Genomic DNA, 20,311 nt, shown 5'->3' with positions numbered 1-20,311 from the left:
GCTCGCTCGCCCGGGCATGGAGCCGCCGGCCGCGCGCCTCTGAGCCCCGCGGCGTTCATGGTGAGTGGGGCCCGGCCCCGCCCGCGCCCCTCCGGGGGCCTGCCCGCCCGTCACCCGCGCGGAGGCCGCTGCGTGGGTGCGCCCGTGTGCATGTGTGCGTGTTCCATGCATCTGTTCCAGCGAGCTGAAGCGTGCATGTGACCGCGGCGATGCGCCTTCCTCCTCCCTGCCAGTCTTTGTCTGGGATTCCGTGTGGATTTCTCCCAGGATTGAGTGAGAGACTGCAGGAGAGCGAGCCAGCGCGTCCTAATTCTTATCACCCCAAATGGGATTGCAGCCGGTGTTGAGATTGAGGTCAGTCCAGGCCAGTCACCCCTCTTAGAGGCCTGAATGGCATTCATTGTTCGTGGTCCCAGGGAAATCAGGCTATACCCGGTTTGCTCCAGGTCCGAATAAGGTGGTCAGATCGCAGCAGTAACCAGGCTCGTTGAAACCCACACTTCGGCTCTAATACATTTTACTCCCCGTCCACAGACGAACTTTTGTGTCCTAGATGTTTGTAAGAAACATGAGGATTAAAAAGACCTCCTGGGAGTTGCTTTCCCAAAAGCCAGCATTTCCGGTAACTTAGTGCTTTCTGAAAGGACTGGGGGGGGGGTGGATAAAATAATTGAAGTGTGAGGACCCTTCAGGGGTTGCAAGGGTCCTAATGAGGCCAGCCTCATTGGTCACTAGAACTGTCATTTGGAAGGCTAAGCGTTTGTGAGACCTGTTCAGGCCACTTCCCCCACTAAAATGGCAAAACAAAACAGATCTCATCCCAGATTTTAAAACAATGCCCCTCTCGCCCCAGAAGTTGCTTGTTAACAAATGGCAAAGTGAAACCAGCTGCCGTGTTCTGGGCACTTCATCTAGACTTCACCACAATCTTATTAAGTACCCCTCTTAACAGGAAATACTGTGACAATGCTGTAGTAGTACAGTGACAGTCATTTGGGGGCACCTGCTGTGGCTGTGTGTGTTGGGTTAGTTCATTCTCATTTAATCTTCTCGTTTAGTAGAGGAGGAGACATGCTTGGGGGGGTGGTGAAGGAGCATGCTCAAGGTCACTGCTGCTGGTGATGATCTGGAGGTGATGGTTTGGACCCAGGCCTGCTGCCAACCCCAGTGCTTCCCCTGCAGGGCCCTCAGCCTGGCCTCATGTGGCTGCTGTGCTGTCATTCAGCTTGGTTCGTGTCTTTTAATAGGTACCTTGGGGGAGTTCCTCTTGTGGCTCCCTGGGTTAAGGACCCAGCGTTATCTCTGTGTGGATGTGTGTTCGATCCCTGGCCTCGCTCAGTGGGTTAAGGATTTAGCATTGCCGTAAGCTGCGGCATAGCTTGCAGCTGTGGCTTGGATCTGGGTGGCTGTGGCAATGGCATAGACACAGCTGCAGCTTTGATTTGACCCCTAGCCCCATATGCCACAGGTGTGGCAGTAAAAAGGAAAAAAATAGGTACCACAGGGTGACCTGCCATGCTTGGTAGGGGCGAAGCTGAGCTACAGCTGTGACCTATGCTACAGCGGATCTGAGCCACATTTGTGGCCTGTGTCGCAACTTGTGGCAATGCTGGATCCTTAACCCACTGAGCAAGACCAGGGATCAAACCTGCACCTTCACATAGACAACCCCGGGTCCTTAACCCACTGAGCCACAATGGGATCGCTGCTTGTTTTCTGTTCTTTTTTTTTTTTTTTGGTCTTTTTTGTCTTTGTTGTTGTTGCTATTTCTTGGGCCGCTCCCATGGCATATGGAGGTTCCCAGGCTAGGGGTCCAATCGGAGCTGTAGCCACCGGCCTACGCCAGAGCCACAGCAACGCGGGATCCGAGCCGCGTCTGCAACCTACACCACAGCTCACGGCAACGCCGGATCCTTAACCCACTGAGCAAGGGCAGGGACTGAACCCGCAACCTCATGGTTCCTAGTCGGATTCATTAACCACTGCGCCACAACAGGAACTCTTCTGTTCTTTTTTAACTGGCAGATCATACACTTAATTCAGGAGTCTAAGGCCCCGTCCTTGTCCTTAGCGATGCTCAGATCATGCACGAGATGTCATCCTTGCCGTTGGATGTATCTCACGGGCTCATCACACCTCCCACTCCCTACTTGCTGGCTGTGTACCGAGTCTGGCTCTTCCTTCCTACCTCTCTTTCTTCCTCTCTTTCTCTCGCTCTTGGCTTGTCCCATCAACTCTAGGTAGCTTATTTCTGAGACCATAAAACGTAGAACAGAACAACCTTGGCCCAGCATCATTGCCCACGTAAAGTGCTTGTGCTCACCCACGAATAGGCCTGCCCACCGTGATCTCTTGTGCTGTCAGGATGCCTCTCCCTAGCGGCTTCTCTCCCAGATCTCCCCTGTCCTTTGTCCCCTCAGATGGCACCTTTATGAGACACTTTCTTTTTTCTCTCCAGCCATGGGCACCCTGTGCTTGGGGCTCCCACAGCACGTGGCTTGCTCTCGCCTGGGTGGCATTTTTCATTGTCTGCTCTGGGTTCGTAGCCTCTGCTGGCCTCTTATTGCCCCTAGTAGAGTGAGCCACGGGGTCTGCAGGTCTCCAAAAGTGCCAGGCCCCATGTGGCCCCTTCACAAATAGGTGCTGGCCCCTGCTTCGTGTTGAGGCCTCTTGAGCTGCCCTGGTTTATTGTGTTTTTCCTGAACCTTTGCTCACTGTCAGACCACACGCCACAACTTAGCAGCCCCCCCCCCAAATTGGGGGCAGTAGATTTTGTTTGCTGCTTTCCTGTGCTATTGGTCTTATCTTCCCAGCAAGATACAAGATAAACTGCTGTGGGCAGGGACTGCATCCTATTCTCAATTAGTGGCTTTTGGCAAACTTTTTTTGGCATGACCCCTACCCCTGCCCCCCCAGGTTGGACAGTTTGGGTTGAAACTCAGTGCTCTCATGAAGGCACAGCTATAACTAGGTATAGAGCTGAAACAAACTGTCCTTACTATGTGCTCTCTTGTTTTTTTTTTTATTGTTTGATTTTTTTAAAAAGAAGATGCTGCCATGACTAGCAGCATTTTTTTAGATTGGTTAACCTAATTTGCCACTAGAACTTTGGGGAACCCTGTTCTGAATTCCCTCCAGGCTTATCCACAGACCCCGAGGCAGTCCCTGAGTGGTGGTCGTGCTGATGAGCTGCAGGGCTTCTGAGGAGCATCCCCGTAAATGGCTGTTACTTGCTTTGAGCCAAGAGACCCCAAAACTTGGTTGCATCAGGACCCTGAGACGTTGGACTGAGGTGGGACTACCTGCCCTTTGCCTGGCCCACAGGAGGGGCTCAGACGTCGTGGGCAGCCGCCGAATGGGAGTCGGGTCGTCTCACGGTCGCAGGAGTCTTTCTTCCCAGTCGCTGCCGTCTCGCAGCTGAGAGAGGAGCAGGGCGGCCGGCCTCGCGTCCCGCCAGGACCCAGGATCTAAGTGTTTTTGCTTCCACAGCCCCAGCTCCCGCCACATCCCATGCCGACCTCAGTGCCGGTAACTCACAGCTGAGAGCGTGACTCGTCCTTGTTCTTGTTCCTAGAGCTGGTTTGTCTGGTGTGGAGGATGAGCTTACGGTTGACCCACGTGTAGGTAGCCCCATGAGAGCCACGTGTGGAGCAGACCCTGGAACAATGTCCAAAGCCCTTTCTATGCTGAGATGCCGTTTCGAATGTGGAAAAGCCTTTCCTTGGGATTTCAAGTGTGGACAGGCCAGGCCTCCTCTTTTTTTTTTTTAAATCACACATTGCTCTATACAATTAAAACATAAGTGTTGGCCCTGCATCTGCACTTAGTTCATATTACAGGTTTGTCTCATAGTCGAAAGCGTCATTTACACTGCAGACCAATGATTAGATCCCTGCTGGGTGGTGAATTCTGGCGAGTGGCAGTCTGCAGAGGGCAGCGGGGCTGCAGAGCCAGGGCGCCTGGCTTCGGGCCCTCTCCTCCCTGGGGGCTAGCGTGAGCCGGGCGAGCCGCCGTGGTGTGTTCGAAGCCCTCGGACGGTGCTGTCAGCGGTGTTGCGGCTTGTTGTTGGTGGTGGAGCCTCCGAGCTCTAACTGAAGAGCTGGATTTTTAGAAAATCACCGTGTTTTGTGTATTTCGCACCTCCTTTTCACACCTGTGCTGTTTGCAGCCTCTGCAGGGCGCCCTGAGTGGTGTTTGGTCCCAGACCTTTTTTTGTTTGCCTCATTCGGTTTCAGGGCTGAGGAGACCGGGGCGGGGGCGGACAGCGGCCGGGCCAGCCTTCCCGGATGCCCCTCTGCCCCAGGGCTGCGCTGAGTGCCCACCGGGCCCCGGCTCCTCAGGCAGCCCCTCTGCCGGGCGCTCTTTCGCTCTTCCCAGTGCAGAGAAGGGGCTGTGCTGAGCCCGAGGTCGCAGTTGGTTCTTGGTGGATCTGAATTTGCTCACGGGCCTGTCTGGCTCTGGAGGCCGCCCTTACCCGGAGGGGACGCGGCCTCTTCCCTGCAGAGCTGCACACCGTGTGAGTACAGCCACAGGAGAGGCAGGGCCTGCCCAGGGCGGGCAGTCCTGCAGGCCCAGCTCCGTGCTGGCGGTGGCCTCAGGGACCAGGCACCTCGCTGTGAACCTCAGGGGACCTGCCTGTAAAATGAGGTGACCCTTCCGCTGAGCCCGTTGGGGATGAAGTGAGATGCCGTGTGTAGAGCGCAGAGAAGCGAGTGGAAGCGGGCATCTGACTTCGGGGCTTGACGCCTGCAGCCTTGGCGTACGAGTCCCTAGAGCAGGGTCAGCAGAAGAGTGGCGCCGTCCAGGGCACTCATGAGCAGTTGTCGTTAAAGCGCGGGGTGCCCTCTGCACCTTGCTCAGCTCACAGCTGTCGGTGGCTTTTCCCATGAAGTTCGCCGTCTTACACCCGCGGGCCCCCCGGATGCTTCCTGGTGGCCGCTTGGTCCCCTGTTAAGCTGCATGGAGCACCTGCCACGCATAGGTGCTCAGGTGTTTGAATGGATGGAAAAGTGAGTCTGTTTCCTCAGCGCCGGCTGAGTGGAGGGCATCTCGGCACCGAGGGAGCCGCGTGGACCCTTAACCTTGCGCGTGCAGATGCGCAGACACTGCCCCCCGCGTGCTTCTGGGGCACGCCCTTCTCACGCCTGTGGGTTTTGAGGAAATCATTTTTCCATTCAGCTTTTTAGAAGCCTCTGTAGGCTTCTCTGGCTGAGAGCATAGCTGCTTGCCCAGTGCTCCAGTAAGGCCCCTCTTGACCCCCGGTGTGAATAATAGTCATGAAGCAAAATTAAATTCACTCTCCACCCCAGACACTGCTTCCGAGGATGCTGGCATGGGTGTTTCAGTCTTGGGCTAACTTTGCACCTGCTCGCCCCGTCTGCCCGGTTAGGTTGCCTCCTTAGCGGAGCGTCCTGGAGCCTGGTCTGTAATCAGCAAGAAGAACATACTGTTTTGCGGAGGGCTGAGGGTACAACACACAGTTTCAGAGACTGGACGCTTTGGCACAGATTGCTTAGCTCCCTGAACCCTGCTGGCTGGGTGTTTGGAACGTGGGTCACCAGCCGTGACTGAGGTTTTTTGGTTGCCGTTCACGGGACAGATTGGTGACCTGGTAGTGTGGAGGCTGTGCTTGCAAGTCCAGGGCATGGCACGGTGGTTGATGCAGCACCTCGCCGTCACGGCTTCACAGGAAGGTGTTGAAGAATTTCTTTTTCTGTGTTTCTGCTTTAACCCCTTCCTCATTTCAGGAAAGGTTTGAAGGGCTAACAAAAATACGTAAAATGCCATGAGATGAAATCTGGGAGCTCCTGTCGTGGCACAGTGGTTAATGAATCCGACTTAGGAACCATGAGGTTGTGGGTTTGACCCCTGGCCTTGCTCAGTGGGTTAAGAATCCAGCGTTGCCGCAACTGTGGTGTAGGCTGGCAGCTATAGCTCCGATTAGACCCCTAGCCAGGGAACCTCCATATGCCACAGGTGCGGCCCTAGAAGACAGAAAGAAAAACAACAACAAAAAAGGAAATCTGTTAGCAATTTAAGATGGGCATGTTATTTGAGGTGAAGCCTGGGGGTCAGATGAATGCTAGAATTGGCTATCACTCTGGCTCTGAGCTTCCCAGTGGCCACTGCAATAAAGTTAATATTTACAGTGTTCAGATGACAGAAAGCACACCTCTTAGCAAGAGGAAGCATAGGAGACCTGAGATGAGTTTGCGGGCCTTAGAGCCAGGCAGCTGGGATGTTGAGATCCTTAGTGTCGTTCCTCCCCCCACCCCCCCACAGCAGGGCAGCGCACTGCCCTGGTAAGGTGATGACCTGAATTGCAGAGCTGTAGGACGCCTCTCACTGGCAGTTTTTCCTTCTGAAGAGCGGGAGATGCTTTGAGTGCGTCATCCTCCAGACTGTTGTAAAGGACTTCATGGCCGAACGATCTTCTTACTTTCAGAAAGACTGCTTAGTGTCAGCATCGGCCGGGCCTGCAGTTATCCCTGGTTTCTTTGTCCTAGGAATGTGAAGACAAGGCTGGACGACCTAGCAGGCCACCCTCTCCAAAGCAGAATGTGAGGAAGAATCTTGATTTTGAGCCACTTTCCACCACTGCCCTCATCCTGGAAGACAGACCAGCGTGAGTCTGCAGGAGAGCTTGCAGGGCCTTTGCTTTCGGGGATGGGTACATTGGCTCCTCACCTTCTTCATTAGAAAAGCACCAGGTGGGGGTGGGGGGAGAATTAGCACGTCACTTGCTCAACGTGTGGGGCCCTCTTCATCCCCTTCCTACCGTTTAGTCTACGAGAGTAAGGGACTGATTCGAAAACCTTTGCTTTCGGGTAGAAGTTTGGACCAGGATTTTCCATACAGGTGATTGTTCATTTTGATTTCATATTTACAGATACTGCAGAGCTGTTATTAATTACAGCCTGGCTGGTCACTGTAAGAAGTTCCAGGGAGTGTTCTTTAAAGTGGGGAGTTGGAAAAAAATAAATAAATAAGGAGTTCCCGTCGTGGTTCAGTGGTTAACGAATCCGACTAGGAACCATGAGGTTGTGGTTTGATCCCTGGTCTCACTCAGTGGGTTAAGTATCCAGTGTTGCCGTCAGCTGTGGTGTAGGTTGCAGACGCAGTTCAGATCCTGCGTTGCTGTGGCTCTGGCTGTGGTGTAGGCTGGTGGCTACAGCTCCAATTAGACCCCTAGCCTGGAAACCGCCATATGCTGCGGGTGCAGCTCTAGAAAAGACAATCAATCAGTCAATCAATCAATAAATAAAAAGTAGGAGGTTTGGACGTAGCCCAGTGTTGTGGGTCGCTTCCTGGACTAGCCTGCTGCTTTTTGGGATCTGCAGTAAATGGGCTGGGTGATCCTACAAGGCCCTGTCCCCTCGTTTCCAGCCATCTGATGAGCAGGTGGGTTTTGATGACTGGCTTGCAGATCGTGTTTGGAAACCTTAAAAGGCTTGCCCCATAGTACCAGGCCGTAGCTTACCTCTATTTAAGTGTTGGGTTTCCATAGGACACATTGTATTTGTTTTTTTCCCCCCATTTTTGGCTTCCCTGCGGCCATCTTGACCTAATCCTCAGCTGTAGCAATGCCAGATCCTTAACCCACTGTGCCTGGCCAGGGATTGAACCTGTGTCCCAGCGCTCACAAGATGCTGCTGATTCTTTTGTACCACAGCAGGAGCTCCAGGACATTGTATTTGAGTAGAAGGAGTCCACAGCTTTAAAAAAGAAAGATTGTAAAACATTAGGCTAGAATCCCTAAGGTCCCTGCCATCCTGACATTTAAAACTGGTGAACGCTGAAGAAGATAGGTTTTCTGATGTTAATTTTTGGTCCTTGGAAACCGTGGATGTGTGGGGAGATGGGGAGAGAAACCCCGAGATGGAGGACTGTCAAGGTCGGCAGAGACTGTGGTGAAGCCACCACACCGGAGGGCCAGGCTGTGTGCTGCCCTCTGAACGGGGAGCTGTGGGGGGGGGGGTCGTGCCCTGTTCTCCTGCAGGAAAGGCAGGCAGGCCTCAGCTCGCCCAGGCAACGAGGGTGACACTGAGGAGCGCAGCCAGACGGTGCCGCCTCCCAGTTGTCAGAGCCCAGAAAATTCACCGGCTCTTTTCTGAAAGAGAAATTGCATTTTGCTTTTTTGAAACAGGATTCGAAGTTGCACACCAAATTTAGATGTTTAGAACTGTTGTATACATCTGTCTGCATATATATAAAACACAGATGAACCACAAGCTCGTATGAAATTTGCACACTTAAAAAACTAGGAGCTCTCGTCATGGCTCAGTGGTAATGAACCTGACTAGTATCCATAAGGACACAGGTTCAATCTCTGACCTCGCTCAGTAGGTTAAGGATCCGGTGTTGCCGTGAGCTGTGGCATAGTGTGGGTTGCAGATGCAACTCGGATCTGGCATGGCTGTGGCTGTGGCATAGGCCAGCAGCTACAGCTCCAATTGACCCTTAGCCTGAGAACTTCCATGTGCTGTAGGTATGGCCCTAAAAAGACAAAAAAAGAAAAAAAAGAAAAAAACCTGGCCAGGGAATATATTGTCTATGCCATTAAGATACCCTCCTTCTCAGGTACCTGGTGGCAGTTACCAGTGCATTGTGGTCAGATTAAAGCGTCTGGAGAGTAGGGTGAAAAAGCACCAGAGGGTTAGGTGTTGACCTCTGTTGGAATTATGAGTCATTACTCTTTTCTTCTGCTTATTTTTACACTTCAAAAAATTTTAAATGATCCTATTTTACTTTTATAAAAAGTATTTCTAGTTTATGGAAGAGCTGTGTCTTTATTATCTAACACGTGTGGTTTTGGTCTTTGAGCTTTTCATTTTTTTAGTAAACAGTGCTTTAAGTTTCTCTTACTTAATATTTATAACAGTGAAAAATCATTTATTTTCTATCAAGAAACCTCCCAGCGAAGCCAGCTGAAGAAGCTCAGAAACACAGGCAACAGTATGAAGAAATGGTGGTTCAAGCCAAAAAACGAGGTAATGGAATTCACATGTGTTTGGTTATGTAAGGTAGAACCAGATTTTGTGTCTTTCTGGATATTTTCTTCCTACCTTTTGGAGGTCTAGAACCTGAACGTGGGTGAATGCTTTAGTATTTTGAAATTTATGATTTTCTATCAACAATGCATATTTCTACGAACTCCTCATTCCCCGTAACTTTATTCATGATAATAACACTTGGAATTTACACAAAGGAAGAGACTAGGATAAAAGTGCCGGACTGGAGAAAGCTCTCACCAGTGGTGACAGAAAGGCAAATCTCTTTCCTCTCTGGGCTAAGCTTTCTTTATTTACCGGAATATGTGATGGGATTTGATAAAGTGCCTTGTGGCACCTAAGAACCCTATGATTTTTGGATGTTTAAAAAGTATATATAGGAGTTCCTGTTGTGGCACAGCGGAAGTGAATCTGACTGGGAACCAGGAGGTTGTGGGTTTGATCCCTGGCCTCACTCAGTTGGTTAAGGATCTGGCATTGCTGTGAGCTGTGGTGTAGGTCAGCAGTAACAGCTCCAATTCGACCCCTAGCCTGGGAACCTCCACATGCTGCAGGTGTGGCCCTAAAAAAAAAAAAAAATGATAAAAGCAAAGAAAATAATAATAATAAAATTAAAAGTATATATAATAAAGAGAGTTCCCAGTTAGCTCATTGGGTTAAGGATCTGGCGTTGTCACTGCTGTGGCTCAGGTCGCTGCTGTGGTCCAAGTTTGATCCCTAGCCTGGAAATTTCTGCATGCCACGGTGTGGCCCAAAAACTTTTTAACAATTAAAAAAGAAAAAGAATATATAATAAAATGTGTTCTGTCCATACAATGAGTATTGGTCAGCCTTGAAAAGGAAGGAAATGCTGACACGTGCTACAACGTGAAGCTCGATGTCATTTTTCTAAGTGAAGTAAGCCAGAAACAAAAGGACAAATACTGTATGATTCCACTTAGGTGAGGCCCCCAGAATAGTCAGATTCATAGAGACAGAAGGTCGGCTGGTGGGTGGTTGCCAGGGGGCGGGGGGAATGGCTGGGGTAGTGTTTGATGGGGCTGGAGTTTCATTTCGAGAAGATGAGAAGATTCTGGGGATGGGTGGTGGTGATGGTTGCATAACAGTGTGAATATACCTCATGCCACTGAGTGTACGCTTACAGTGTTTAAAATGAAGTTGGTATTTTGTATGTTTTACCACAAAAAATTCAGGAAAATGACAATGCATGGGGAGTTCCCGTCATGGCTCAGCAGATGACAAACCCGACTAGTATTCACAAAGATGCGGGCTTGATCCCTGGCCTCTCTCAGTGGGTTAAGGATCTGGCATTGCTGTGGGCTGCAGTGTAGGTCGCAAGATGTGGCTCAGATCCTGAGTTGCTGTGGCTCTGGTGTAGGTTGGCAGCTGCAGCTCCGATTAGACCCCTAGCCTGGGCACTTCCATATGCCACAGGTGTGGCCCTTAAGAAAAAGAAAAGAAAATGCATGGCACTTCTCAGAGTTGCTGTTACATGCTAAGATTTATTTATTTATTTATTTATTTATTTATTTATTTATTTATGGCTTTTTAGGGCCACACCCATGGCATATGGAGGTGCCCAGACTAGGGGCTGAATCAGAGCTGTAGCCATCAGCCTAGACCACAGCTCACGGCAACTTCAGATCCTTAACCCCTGAGCAAGGCCAGGGATTGAACCCACGTCCTCGTGGATATTAGTCATATTCGTAGCCCACTGAGCCACAGCGGGAACTCCCTTTCTGTACCTGTGTTGTATGGTACGCATGTGTTCCAGAAAGCGTACTGAGAGATGATGGGGCCTCAGCTCTAAACTCCCTTGGGTGTGAAATGAGTCTTGGGAGGTCGGGTGTCACTGCCCTGCCTCAGGGCCGTATTTCTCATTTCTGCAGCACGACTCTGACAGAAGTCGCCTTGTGTGAAATTGCTAGGTAATTAAGTTAATAGATGTTTTCTCGTTATTTTTAATTGTGATTTCTAGAGCTGAAAGAAGCCCAGAGGAGGAAAAAACAGCTGGAAGAAAGATGCAAATTAGAAGAAAGTATTGGAAATGCGGTCCTTACTTGGAACAATGAGATTCTGCCCAACTGGGAGACCATGTAAGCTGTCACACAGGGGCGCTCCAGGCTGTAAATCCCTTCTCTGTGGAATCTGCAGGCGGCTGCTGTAATCAGTTGTAGCTCATCTCACAGCCTCTGATGAAGTGACCTCCTGAGTTAAAGGCGCACAGAGCCTCCTTCCCCGCCCTTGGTCCAGCCCTGCTGCTCCTCCCCTGGACGCTGGGACAGCTCCTCTCCCAGCCCTCGTGTCCATCTGTCTCCTCAGTTCTAAAGCACGAACTGGTGTCACTTCCATGCTTAAAATTTCGGTAACTTCCTGTGACTCACAGTGTAAAAGTTGAATTCCTTGGCCTAACCGACAGGTGCTGTGAGATGCCTCTGTCGCTTCACCTTTCACCTCTCCTTTGGACAGGGCCCTTTCCTTAGGGAGCCTCAAGGCCTTTGCATGTTCCATTCCCTCTGCTTTTTTTTTTTTTTTTTTTGCTTTTTTAGGGCCGCACCCACAGCATATGGAGGTTCCCAGCTAGGGGTCTAATTGGAGCTACAGCTGCCGGCCTACACCACAGCCACAGCAATGCTGGATCCTTAACCCACTGAGCGAGGCCAGGGATTGAACCTGAAACCTCTTGGGTCCTAGTCGGATTCATTTCCGCTGCGCCAGAACAGGAACTCCGCCTTTGTGACCTCCTGAGTTAAAGGCGCACAGAGCCTCCTTCCCCGCCCTCGGTCCAGCCCTGCTGCTCCTCCCCTGGACGCTGGGACAGCCCCTCTCCCACCCCTCGTGCCCAGAATATCGAGGAAGCTTATTTTATTTTTTTAATGTCTTTGTTAAAGTATAGTTGTTTACACTGTTGTGCCAATTTCTGCTGTACAGCAAAGTGCCCCAGTCATGATAGATATACCTTCTCTTTCCCATACTCTCTTCTGTCATGTTCTGTCTCAAGAGACTGGGTGTTATTTCCTGCCATTCCCTCTGCTTCGGGTGATGCCCTTGACCTGTAGCTCCTCATCCAGTTAACACTGTTCTTTAAAGCCAAGTCTTCCTTGGAGCAGCCTCTCCTGCCCGTGCCCTGGCTCCGGTGCCTGTAGACCTCCCCCGCCCCGGGCACTGCACCTGTCTGCTCGAGCTTCTCCTGTCCTCTGTCTGAGGGTGGGCACGGTCTGCTTTGATGACGACCCCCAGCAGCCAGTCCCCAGTAGAGTCTGGCAGCTGCTGGCTTCTTCACACCCGGGGGACGGCCGGAGGTCTTTTCCTCTGGCGTGTTCGGAGCCAGCGAGTGGACAGCAGCCCCAGGGCCCTGTGCACAGGCTGGGGGCTCCTATTGTGCCCCAACCCTTCTCCCCAGCAAGAGCTGCGCTGGAGCTTGGGTGCGTTGCTTTTTCTTCTTGTCCCTTTGAACCTGAACTGTGTGTCAGGAAGTTGGGGCCTCACCTCTGGCACTTACCCAGTGTCACTGCTGAGAGTGTCCACTAGGAAAACAAGCTATGCCCAGACCCCGCTTTTCTAGCACTCTCTTTAATAGGCTGGACATGGTCAGGAAACAGCTACTCTCAAACGGGTCCAGTAACAAGAGTTCAGGTCCTCAGAACCCTTGGGCCGTCTCCCTGTGTGGCTGTAGAACCCCTTGGGTCCATCCTGCCCTGATGCCCGATGGGACCCGGGTGCCTGCGTTCAGACGAGAGCTGCCAGTGGACGACCCCCAGCCGGGTGCCTTTGTGACTGACCCCTCGATCCTCGCAGTGGCCCTTCGGGGGGAGGTTTCGAGATCCAGGTGTTGGGGAGGGAGGAGGTCCCCAGCGAGGGGAGGGGGAGTTACTCCGGCCCCACAGGGAGGTGGGATGGGGGCCGGCCCTGGTGTCTGCAGCGTCAGCGCTGTGCTGTGTCGGAGGCCTTGGCACCTTTGTGTTTGTCCCAGTTCGTCGGCAGCGCGTGTGCCTTGTGACCCGCGAGTCGTCAGCGCCGTTGTGGAGCACAGAGAGATCCGAGTTCGCAGGGCCACCTGCCTGTCGAGTCGGCAGCTCCTAACCCGATCGCCTCCTGTGTGCGGTGGCGCAGTGGGTGGCGCCTCTGCTCTCGGGCTCACTCACGAGGCCCCTCGGGGTCTGCCCTCCACCGGCGGGTCTGCCCTCCACCGGCGGGTCTGCCACAGCACCGCAGCACCCCCACGTTGGCCCGGCTGTTTGTGGATGTCTTGTCGCTATGCTTTCTGCTCAGAAAGTCCTGCCCATGCCTCATCCGCCTCAGCTGCTGCTGGTCACTCAGATTTTGGCTCCGGGCTGGTGCTCTGGGCCCACTGGTTTGTGGCACCACCTCTGCGGGCCCAGTGCCTGTGGCGTACCTGGGTCGAAGTAGTTGCCAGGAGCTGTGACACAACCGTGTGTCCCCCGCTTGTGTGATTTGGGGTTAAGCGCGTGGGTGGAGAAGTCTTCCTCCACTGAGAACAAGCTCCTTACCTCGTGCTTCCGTTTTTGTCCAGGTGGTGCTCTAGAAAAGTTCGAGATTTGTGGTGGCAGGGCATCCCTCCCAGCGTGAGAGGCAAAGTCTGGAGCTTAGCCATCGGCAACGAGCTGAACATCACCCACGGTGAGTGGCTCACGTGGTCCCAGGCGCAGGGGTCCCCCAGGGTCCTGTGGCTTCAGACCCACTTGCCCCATTAGAAGCAAGGCAGCCGTTGCCCCGAAGCCGTGTCGGGAGGGGCCAGGTGAGTGTGCCCCCAGGAGGGAGGGGCCGGGGGCCTGAGTTCTCTCCTGAGCATCAGGGGTCTGGAGCTCAGAGCAGAGGCCGGCCTCCCTCGTGACAGCCGCCGTCTCTTCCCTGAGTACACGGGGTAGGATGTGTGTCTCCCAGTGTCAGGTGGCCGAGTCGTGTCCACTCTCTTCTCAGAGTCCTGGACGGGGAGATGGTGGCGGCGGGGGGTGCTTCTTCCTGTGGGGTTCGTGCCCTTGGGGTACGGTTGTTCTTCCACGGCCATGTCCCCTAGGAAGCTCATACATGAACACCTTAGAGGGGCCTGCGTACTGGACTGGGACTGGGTCCTTGAGGGTCTGGTGGCTCAAGTGCAGGGGGAGGTGGGCTCAAGCCCCCTTCAGGGGACGCACAGGCTCACTTGGTCGGGTGTCCTTTCCGCCTGCCACGTGCCCGGGGCTCACAGGCTGCGGTCCGGTGTGAGCTGTGGACTGACGAGTAGCGCTTCCCAGACGGCGATCGTTGCTTTCGCTGTCCCCTCCCTGCCCCCCCCGTCCAGGGACAGGAACGCCACCCTCGTCTTCTTTATGTTAGTGTCCAGCGTGTGGAGTTGGCAGGGGCAGTTTTTACCCTGTTGAAGGCCTGTGAGTTTAAAAGAGATTGATTTGTATTTGTGTAGCCGAGGTTCATATTTTATTGTAATTTTTATCTGAAATAGAATGCTGATCTTACTCTGCGATTGTAGCCTTGGCCAGCAGTGGTCTCCGTCTTAAGTAAGGACAGCTGGTTGGGTGGATAGCACCTGGTTTCTGTTTATTGTAATCGCCTCAAAGTTCCTTTTTTTTTTGTCTTTTTGCTATTTCTCTGGCCGCTCCCGCAGCATATGGAGGTTCCCAGGCTAGGGGTCGAATCGGAGCTGGAGCCACCGGCCTACGCCAGGGCCACAGCAACGCGGGATCCGAGCCGTGTCTGCAACCTATGCCACAGCTCACGGCAACGCCGGATCCTTAACCCACTGAACAAGGCCAGGGATGGAACCCGCATCCTCATGGATCCTAGTCGGATTCGTTAACCACTGCGCCACGACGGGAACTCCATAAAGTTCCTTTTTTTGATCAATCCTCACCTGCCAAAAACTTGGCCTCTTTACATGAGAAAATGTATAGCATTTAACTTGTGGAGATAGTTTTTAATAATCATCCTGGAAGTAGAGGTTTGGAGAAATGGCTGACCATTTATCTCTGTCCCTGTTCTTGAAAATTTCTAAACTCGATCGACAAGTCTAAGCCAGTTGGATATAATGTATTATTCTGTGTGCGCCTTTAACTTCTGCTTCTCACCACTGGCTGCCCTGATATTATTTAAATTAAAATGTTCCATAAACCGGAGTTCCCGTCGTGGTGCAGTGGTTAACGAATCCGACCAGGAACCATGAGGTTGCGGGTTCGGTCCCTGCCCTTGCTCAGTGGGTTAAGGATCCGGCGTTGCCTTGAGCTGTGGTGTAGGTTGCAGACGCGGCTCGGATCCTGCGTTGCTGTGGCTCTGGCGTAGGCCGGTGGCTCCAGCTCCGATTCGACCCCTAGCCTGGGAACCTCCATGTGCCGTGGGTGTGGCCCAAGAAATAGAAAAACAAAAAAAAAACAAAAAAAAAAACTTTATAAAATGTTCCATAAACCGTATGATAGTATATCGCGCTAAATGGCTAATTAGTCAGTTACCTGTCTTGAGTCTATCTAAATCTTGATATTGGCTCATTTGATTTAAATTGTGCCTTTCTTGTCTAATTAGCTGCCTGATGTCAGTTGTCCCCCTAGAGCTGATGCTGAGGAAGCTGGGGCCTCACATGTCATGCTCTGCATTCTGTCCCTCGAGCCGTCCTGTCACTCTGTGCAAGGCAGGCCCTCAAGAGGCATGTGCCGCGTGAAGGATTGAGCGAGTGGGCGAATGAATGCCACTGTATCGGGCCTTGTTAGTCTCAGTTTTGCTGCCTGCTCAAGCCCATGTGAGAGCGCCCGTGGCCTTGAAGTTGAGCCTGGGCATCAGGCGAGGCTCTTCCCTTACATCATGGACAGCAGCCTCAGGGGCGGGTATTGGCCTTGTTTTCCTGCTGAGAAAGTCTGGCATCCTGAAAAGGTTAGGGACAGTGCTCCAGGCTCATGGCCGGTATGAGCTGGGGCCAGGGAAAGTTCTAGCCCCAGCTAAACCCTGAAGCCCATGCTGTGATTTGGGAAGCCTCAGAGTTTTGCTCTTCTCGTGCTTGTGCGATTAGAAACTCACCGAAAGTCAACCTAATAGGACTATAACTTCACTCTTCAAGTTCCTGTGTGGCTTAGCAGGTTACAGATCTGACGTTGTCACTGCACTAGCTTGGGTCATTGCTGTGGGGTGGGTTCGATCCCTGGCCGGGGAACTTGTATATGCCGCAGGCACAGCCTAGCCATCCCCCACCCCAACCAAAACACAAACCAACAAAACTTCACCCTTGAGGAAGTCAGCCTTGCCCTTCGAAACTGGGTCTGGGGAGGTACATTCACTATTCTAACTCGCCCTCCCCTGACAAACACACCAGTAAGACCATGCAGGTATTTTAAAAACGGACACTAACCCTTCTGCGCTGAGGCTGCTGGCGTCTGTGCTTTAACTCCAGCTACCTCATCTGGGCACTGCCTCCCAGTGGTCAGGGGCCCCCCAGTTGATTTCGTCCACCTCCTGCTAAAATGGTCAAAGCTAAGCCCACTTCCTGGAAACTGAGCGTAGGCACTGGTTGTGTTGACCTCTGTCCCCGTGCTCTTTGCGCGGGACACAGACGTGAATGCGAGTCCCGCCCCAGGAACTCACCGTCCGGTAGAAGGGATCGCCTCGCGGACTCGTCAAAGCAAAATAACCTGATGGGCGGGCTGTGCCGTCGAGGTGAGGACCCAGCATAGTGGCCTTTTGTGTATTTCTCCGTACGTGGTGAAGTGTTCAGACATCGGGGGTACCTTCAGGCCAGGCTGGGGCGTTAGGTAGCTGTCGTAAGCGTGTAGGCTGCGGCTGAACTTTAAATGTTGGAAGGAGGCAGTGCTGTGTCCAGCGCTTTTGAGAAGATACGTGTGCACGTGATACTTACCAGAGGCTTTTCTTCCAGAGCTTTTTGACATCTGTCTTGCCCGAGCCAAGGAGAGGTGGCGGTCCTTCAGCACAGGAGGCTCCGAAGTGGAGAGTGAAGGTGTGTACGACGCCGACACCGGGGCTCCTTTGGACCGTTATGTGTGTGACTTTATTACCTAGCAAAGGAAGTTGGCTTAACCAAAATAGTGGTTGGTGCAAAGTCTTAAAATCTTCATGGGAAAAGAGGATTTTTTTGAGCAAACAAGCTAAAGAAAAAAACATTTTTATGGAGTTCCCATTGTGGCTCATCAGATTAAGAACCCGACTAGTGTCCATGAGGATGTGGGTTCAATCCCTGGCCCCTCTCCGTGGGTCAGGGATCCGGTGTTGTCGCAAGTGCAGTGTAGGTCACAGACGCAGCTCGGATCTGGCACTGCTGTGGCTGTGGTGTAGGTCGGCAGCTGCAGCCCTGATTCAACCCCTAGCCTGGGAACTTCCGTATGCCACAGGTGTGATTCTAAAAAGAAAGAAGAAAGCATTTTTTACAGGGGAGAGAACACACGAGTGGCCCAGAGTCGTTCGTGTCCTGACAGGCTGGAGGGCTGCTCATAACCCACACCGCTCCCGGGATTGACAGCAGCCTGGCCCCCAGCGTTGCTTGTGTGTGAGTTTGCAGAGAAGCATCACAGCCTCCCCCAAAGAGACACGAACACTGCGTGCTTCCTAGATGATGCCTTTAGAATTTTCCATGACACACAGGGATGATGCTGGTTACCCCTCTTGGTTAAGTGACATCTTTTTACTGATCTTTTTTTGTACTGCCTGTGTGGTATTGGATTTAAAAAATATATATAAAGCAGGTTATTCACAAGTGTTTGTTAGAAATAGTGCAGGTGAGTATTGTCTATGGAGCAACCCCCACAGAGTCTAAGTTTACACAGCGATGTTCTGGATCAGATAATGATTTCTTTCTTTCTTTTTTTGTATTTTCTGTGCCTGGAAATCATTTGTGTCTGTTCTCTTGTCTTTACTTCCACTGACAGTTGTTGATAAAAGGTAATATCAAATTTGGAATTCTTGTCGTGACCCAGCAGGTTAAGAACCCAACTGTTAGTCATGAGGACGCAGGTTCAATCCCTGGCCTTGCTCCGTGGTTTAAGGATCCGGCGTTGCCGTGAGCTGTGGTGTAGGTCGCAGACTCGGCTTGGGTCCTGTGTTGCCGTGGCTGTGGTGTAGGCCTGCAGCTGTAGCTCCGATTTGACCCCTAGCCTGGAAACTTCCATGTGCTGTGGGTGCAGCCCTAAAAAGGAAAAAAAAAAAATTTAAAAGGTAATATCAAATTAGATCTTGATTTCAGGCTCTAGAAAATACCTGACAATGCTCTAGCACTGGATGGTGTTGAGAGGATTTTGCTCTTCACGTAAGAAACTCTACAAAGGCGACTGTGTTGGTTCCAGTTGTAATGAGGCTCGTGTGCTTCTGGAGAACTTTCCTTGTTCTGTTCTTATGAAAGTTCAGAGACTTGCAGTCACTCCAGATGTTTCGTTCTTATGAAAGTTCAGAGACTTGCAGTCACTCCAGATGCTTGCCTCCGAGAGGTGTGATGACTCTTGGTCTTTTGACAGATGTTGGTTTTTCAGCAGCAGACAGAGAAGCCAGCCTGGAGCTTATTAAACTGGACATTTCCAGAACGTTTCCTAATCTCTGCATTTTCCAGCAGGTAGGTGGTGGTCGCTGGTTGCTTTACGTGCGCTTTGTCGAAAACTCATAGATGCCAAATTGCATGTCTTTGTAATCAAGTTTGAACAGTACTAGGGTTTTTTTCGCAGGAGGGCGAGTCTTATGTTAATACGTTTAGATTTTTAAAAATAAGGGTAATTGATCCTTTCCAGCATGTATTTAATAGTTCTGAAATACCCAGTCTGATTCTGTCCCGTCTAGTATGATACCACGCCTTGCTCACGCAGGCTAACCAGTGAGGAGAGTGGAACAGATGAGAACAGATCAGTTAGTGGCAAGTGGCTGTGTCCCCAGTACTCTCCGTAGCCCGGGAAGCAGCCGGGAGCAGTAGGGCCTGAGGGTCAGGCAGGCTGTCAGAGGGCAAGTGGCTCTGGGCTGTGGTCGGACCAGGTTTGAATGACAGTCTGAGCAGAGAATGGAAAGACATTCCGGGCAGAAGGACCGGAATGGAAGCACCAAACAGCTGATGGCTCAGGGCGCCCCCAGCTCCTTTTGGCAGAGGGAACCTTGCTAAGGAATGAACAGAGAGGCTGCAGCTCACTGCCATGGGCCCTGCTCACTACTGTTGGTTGGCTGCTCTCTTTGAGGGACGAACCAGCCGCAAGGCAGCCTTACTCCGGAGGAAAGAGTGTGAGCGCACAGCTTTGGGACGCACTTGGAGGGTAGCTGAGAAGGGCCATCAGAGAACCGAGTCGGGTCTGAGAGCTGCTCCCTTCTGTGGGCACCAAGGTGCAGCCTTTTCCAGACCCAGGTTCCAGCACATTTTCCATGGAGCATCTCTTGGAGATTCAGTGTCACTGGCTTTGAGAGTCACCGGTGATGACCTTGGTGCAGAAAGATGTGTTCAGGAGAGAGCTCTAGGGGTCTCTTGGATAAGGTTGGGGACAGGCGGCTTTTCTCTTTGTTCTCGGTTCCTTGAGTGTGTCTCTCTCAGTCCATGGGTCCCAAAGTTCTAAATTTCATGAATGGACAATATTTTTAAAAATGAAGAAGGAATATGGGGGAACCGTGGAATGTCCCAAACAAGTTAAGGGCATTTAAAATAAGGAACTGCCGTCTGTGGGCACTATTTTCCCCAAAGAAAGGATGTAATCGGAGGGATAGTGGAAAACCTTTTCAGTTAAGCACTTTTAGCTTTAAGAAAAGGTCAGTGTAGTGCTTCTGCTCTTCTCTTATTTGTCCTTAGACCGGATTTCACTTGGTGACAGTTGACAGCCGTCCTTAAGCGGACATCTGATGCCGCCCAGGGTCCCTCTCCATCCCCCTCTCTCTCACCCTCTTCGCCCTGGAGGTCGTCTTTTTACCTTTCCATTTCTGTTTTCTTTTGTCCTCCGTGATTTGGAAGTGCCTCTTCTTTTTGAATGTCAGGTGGGATGGTTGGGCAGTGGCATTCTTGGGTAGCCACATGGCAGACACGCACAGAGAGCACAGCATGTGGGCCAAGGCCATCGTCTCACAGTGTCTTCAGACACCTTAACGTCCGTGCAAGGTGCCTGTGCGCCCAGCTAGGAAAAAGAAATTCCAGCACTAACATTTTGGAAGAAGTTACAGGAACGAATGCAAATCTTGGAGGGATGGGAGAGCTGGGAAAATGTTTGGAATAAAATGGAAGCTATTAGGACTTAAGAATTACAGTGTATTTGCTACACCTGCCGTCCTGAAAAACACAAGACGCCAAGACAGTGACAGGCAGGGGGAAGGAGGCAGAAAAGACCCTCAGCGAAGGA

General features: G+C 51.8%; 1 protein-coding gene across 1 annotated transcript in view; it reads left to right on the top strand.

Annotated features, from left to right (window-relative positions):
- Positions 1 to 20,311, top strand: part of TBC1D14 (TBC1 domain family member 14) — an 85,470-nt gene that overhangs the window by 44,597 nt on the left and 20,562 nt on the right. The window contains 6 exon segments of the mRNA XM_021100966.1: positions 6,507 to 6,625; positions 8,908 to 8,990; positions 10,990 to 11,107; positions 13,546 to 13,652; positions 16,882 to 16,962; positions 18,470 to 18,564. Of these exon segments, the coding sequence (XP_020956625.1) occupies positions 6,507 to 6,625; positions 8,908 to 8,990; positions 10,990 to 11,107; positions 13,546 to 13,652; positions 16,882 to 16,962; positions 18,470 to 18,564 (603 nt within the window).

This window comes from Sus scrofa, chromosome 8 (assembly GCF_000003025.6).
Source record: "Sus scrofa isolate TJ Tabasco breed Duroc chromosome 8, Sscrofa11.1, whole genome shotgun sequence".
Classification (NCBI taxonomy): domain Eukaryota; kingdom Metazoa; phylum Chordata; class Mammalia; order Artiodactyla; family Suidae; genus Sus; species Sus scrofa.
The sequence above is the reverse complement of the archived record's forward strand: the minus strand, read 5'-3'. Positions and strand labels throughout refer to the sequence as shown.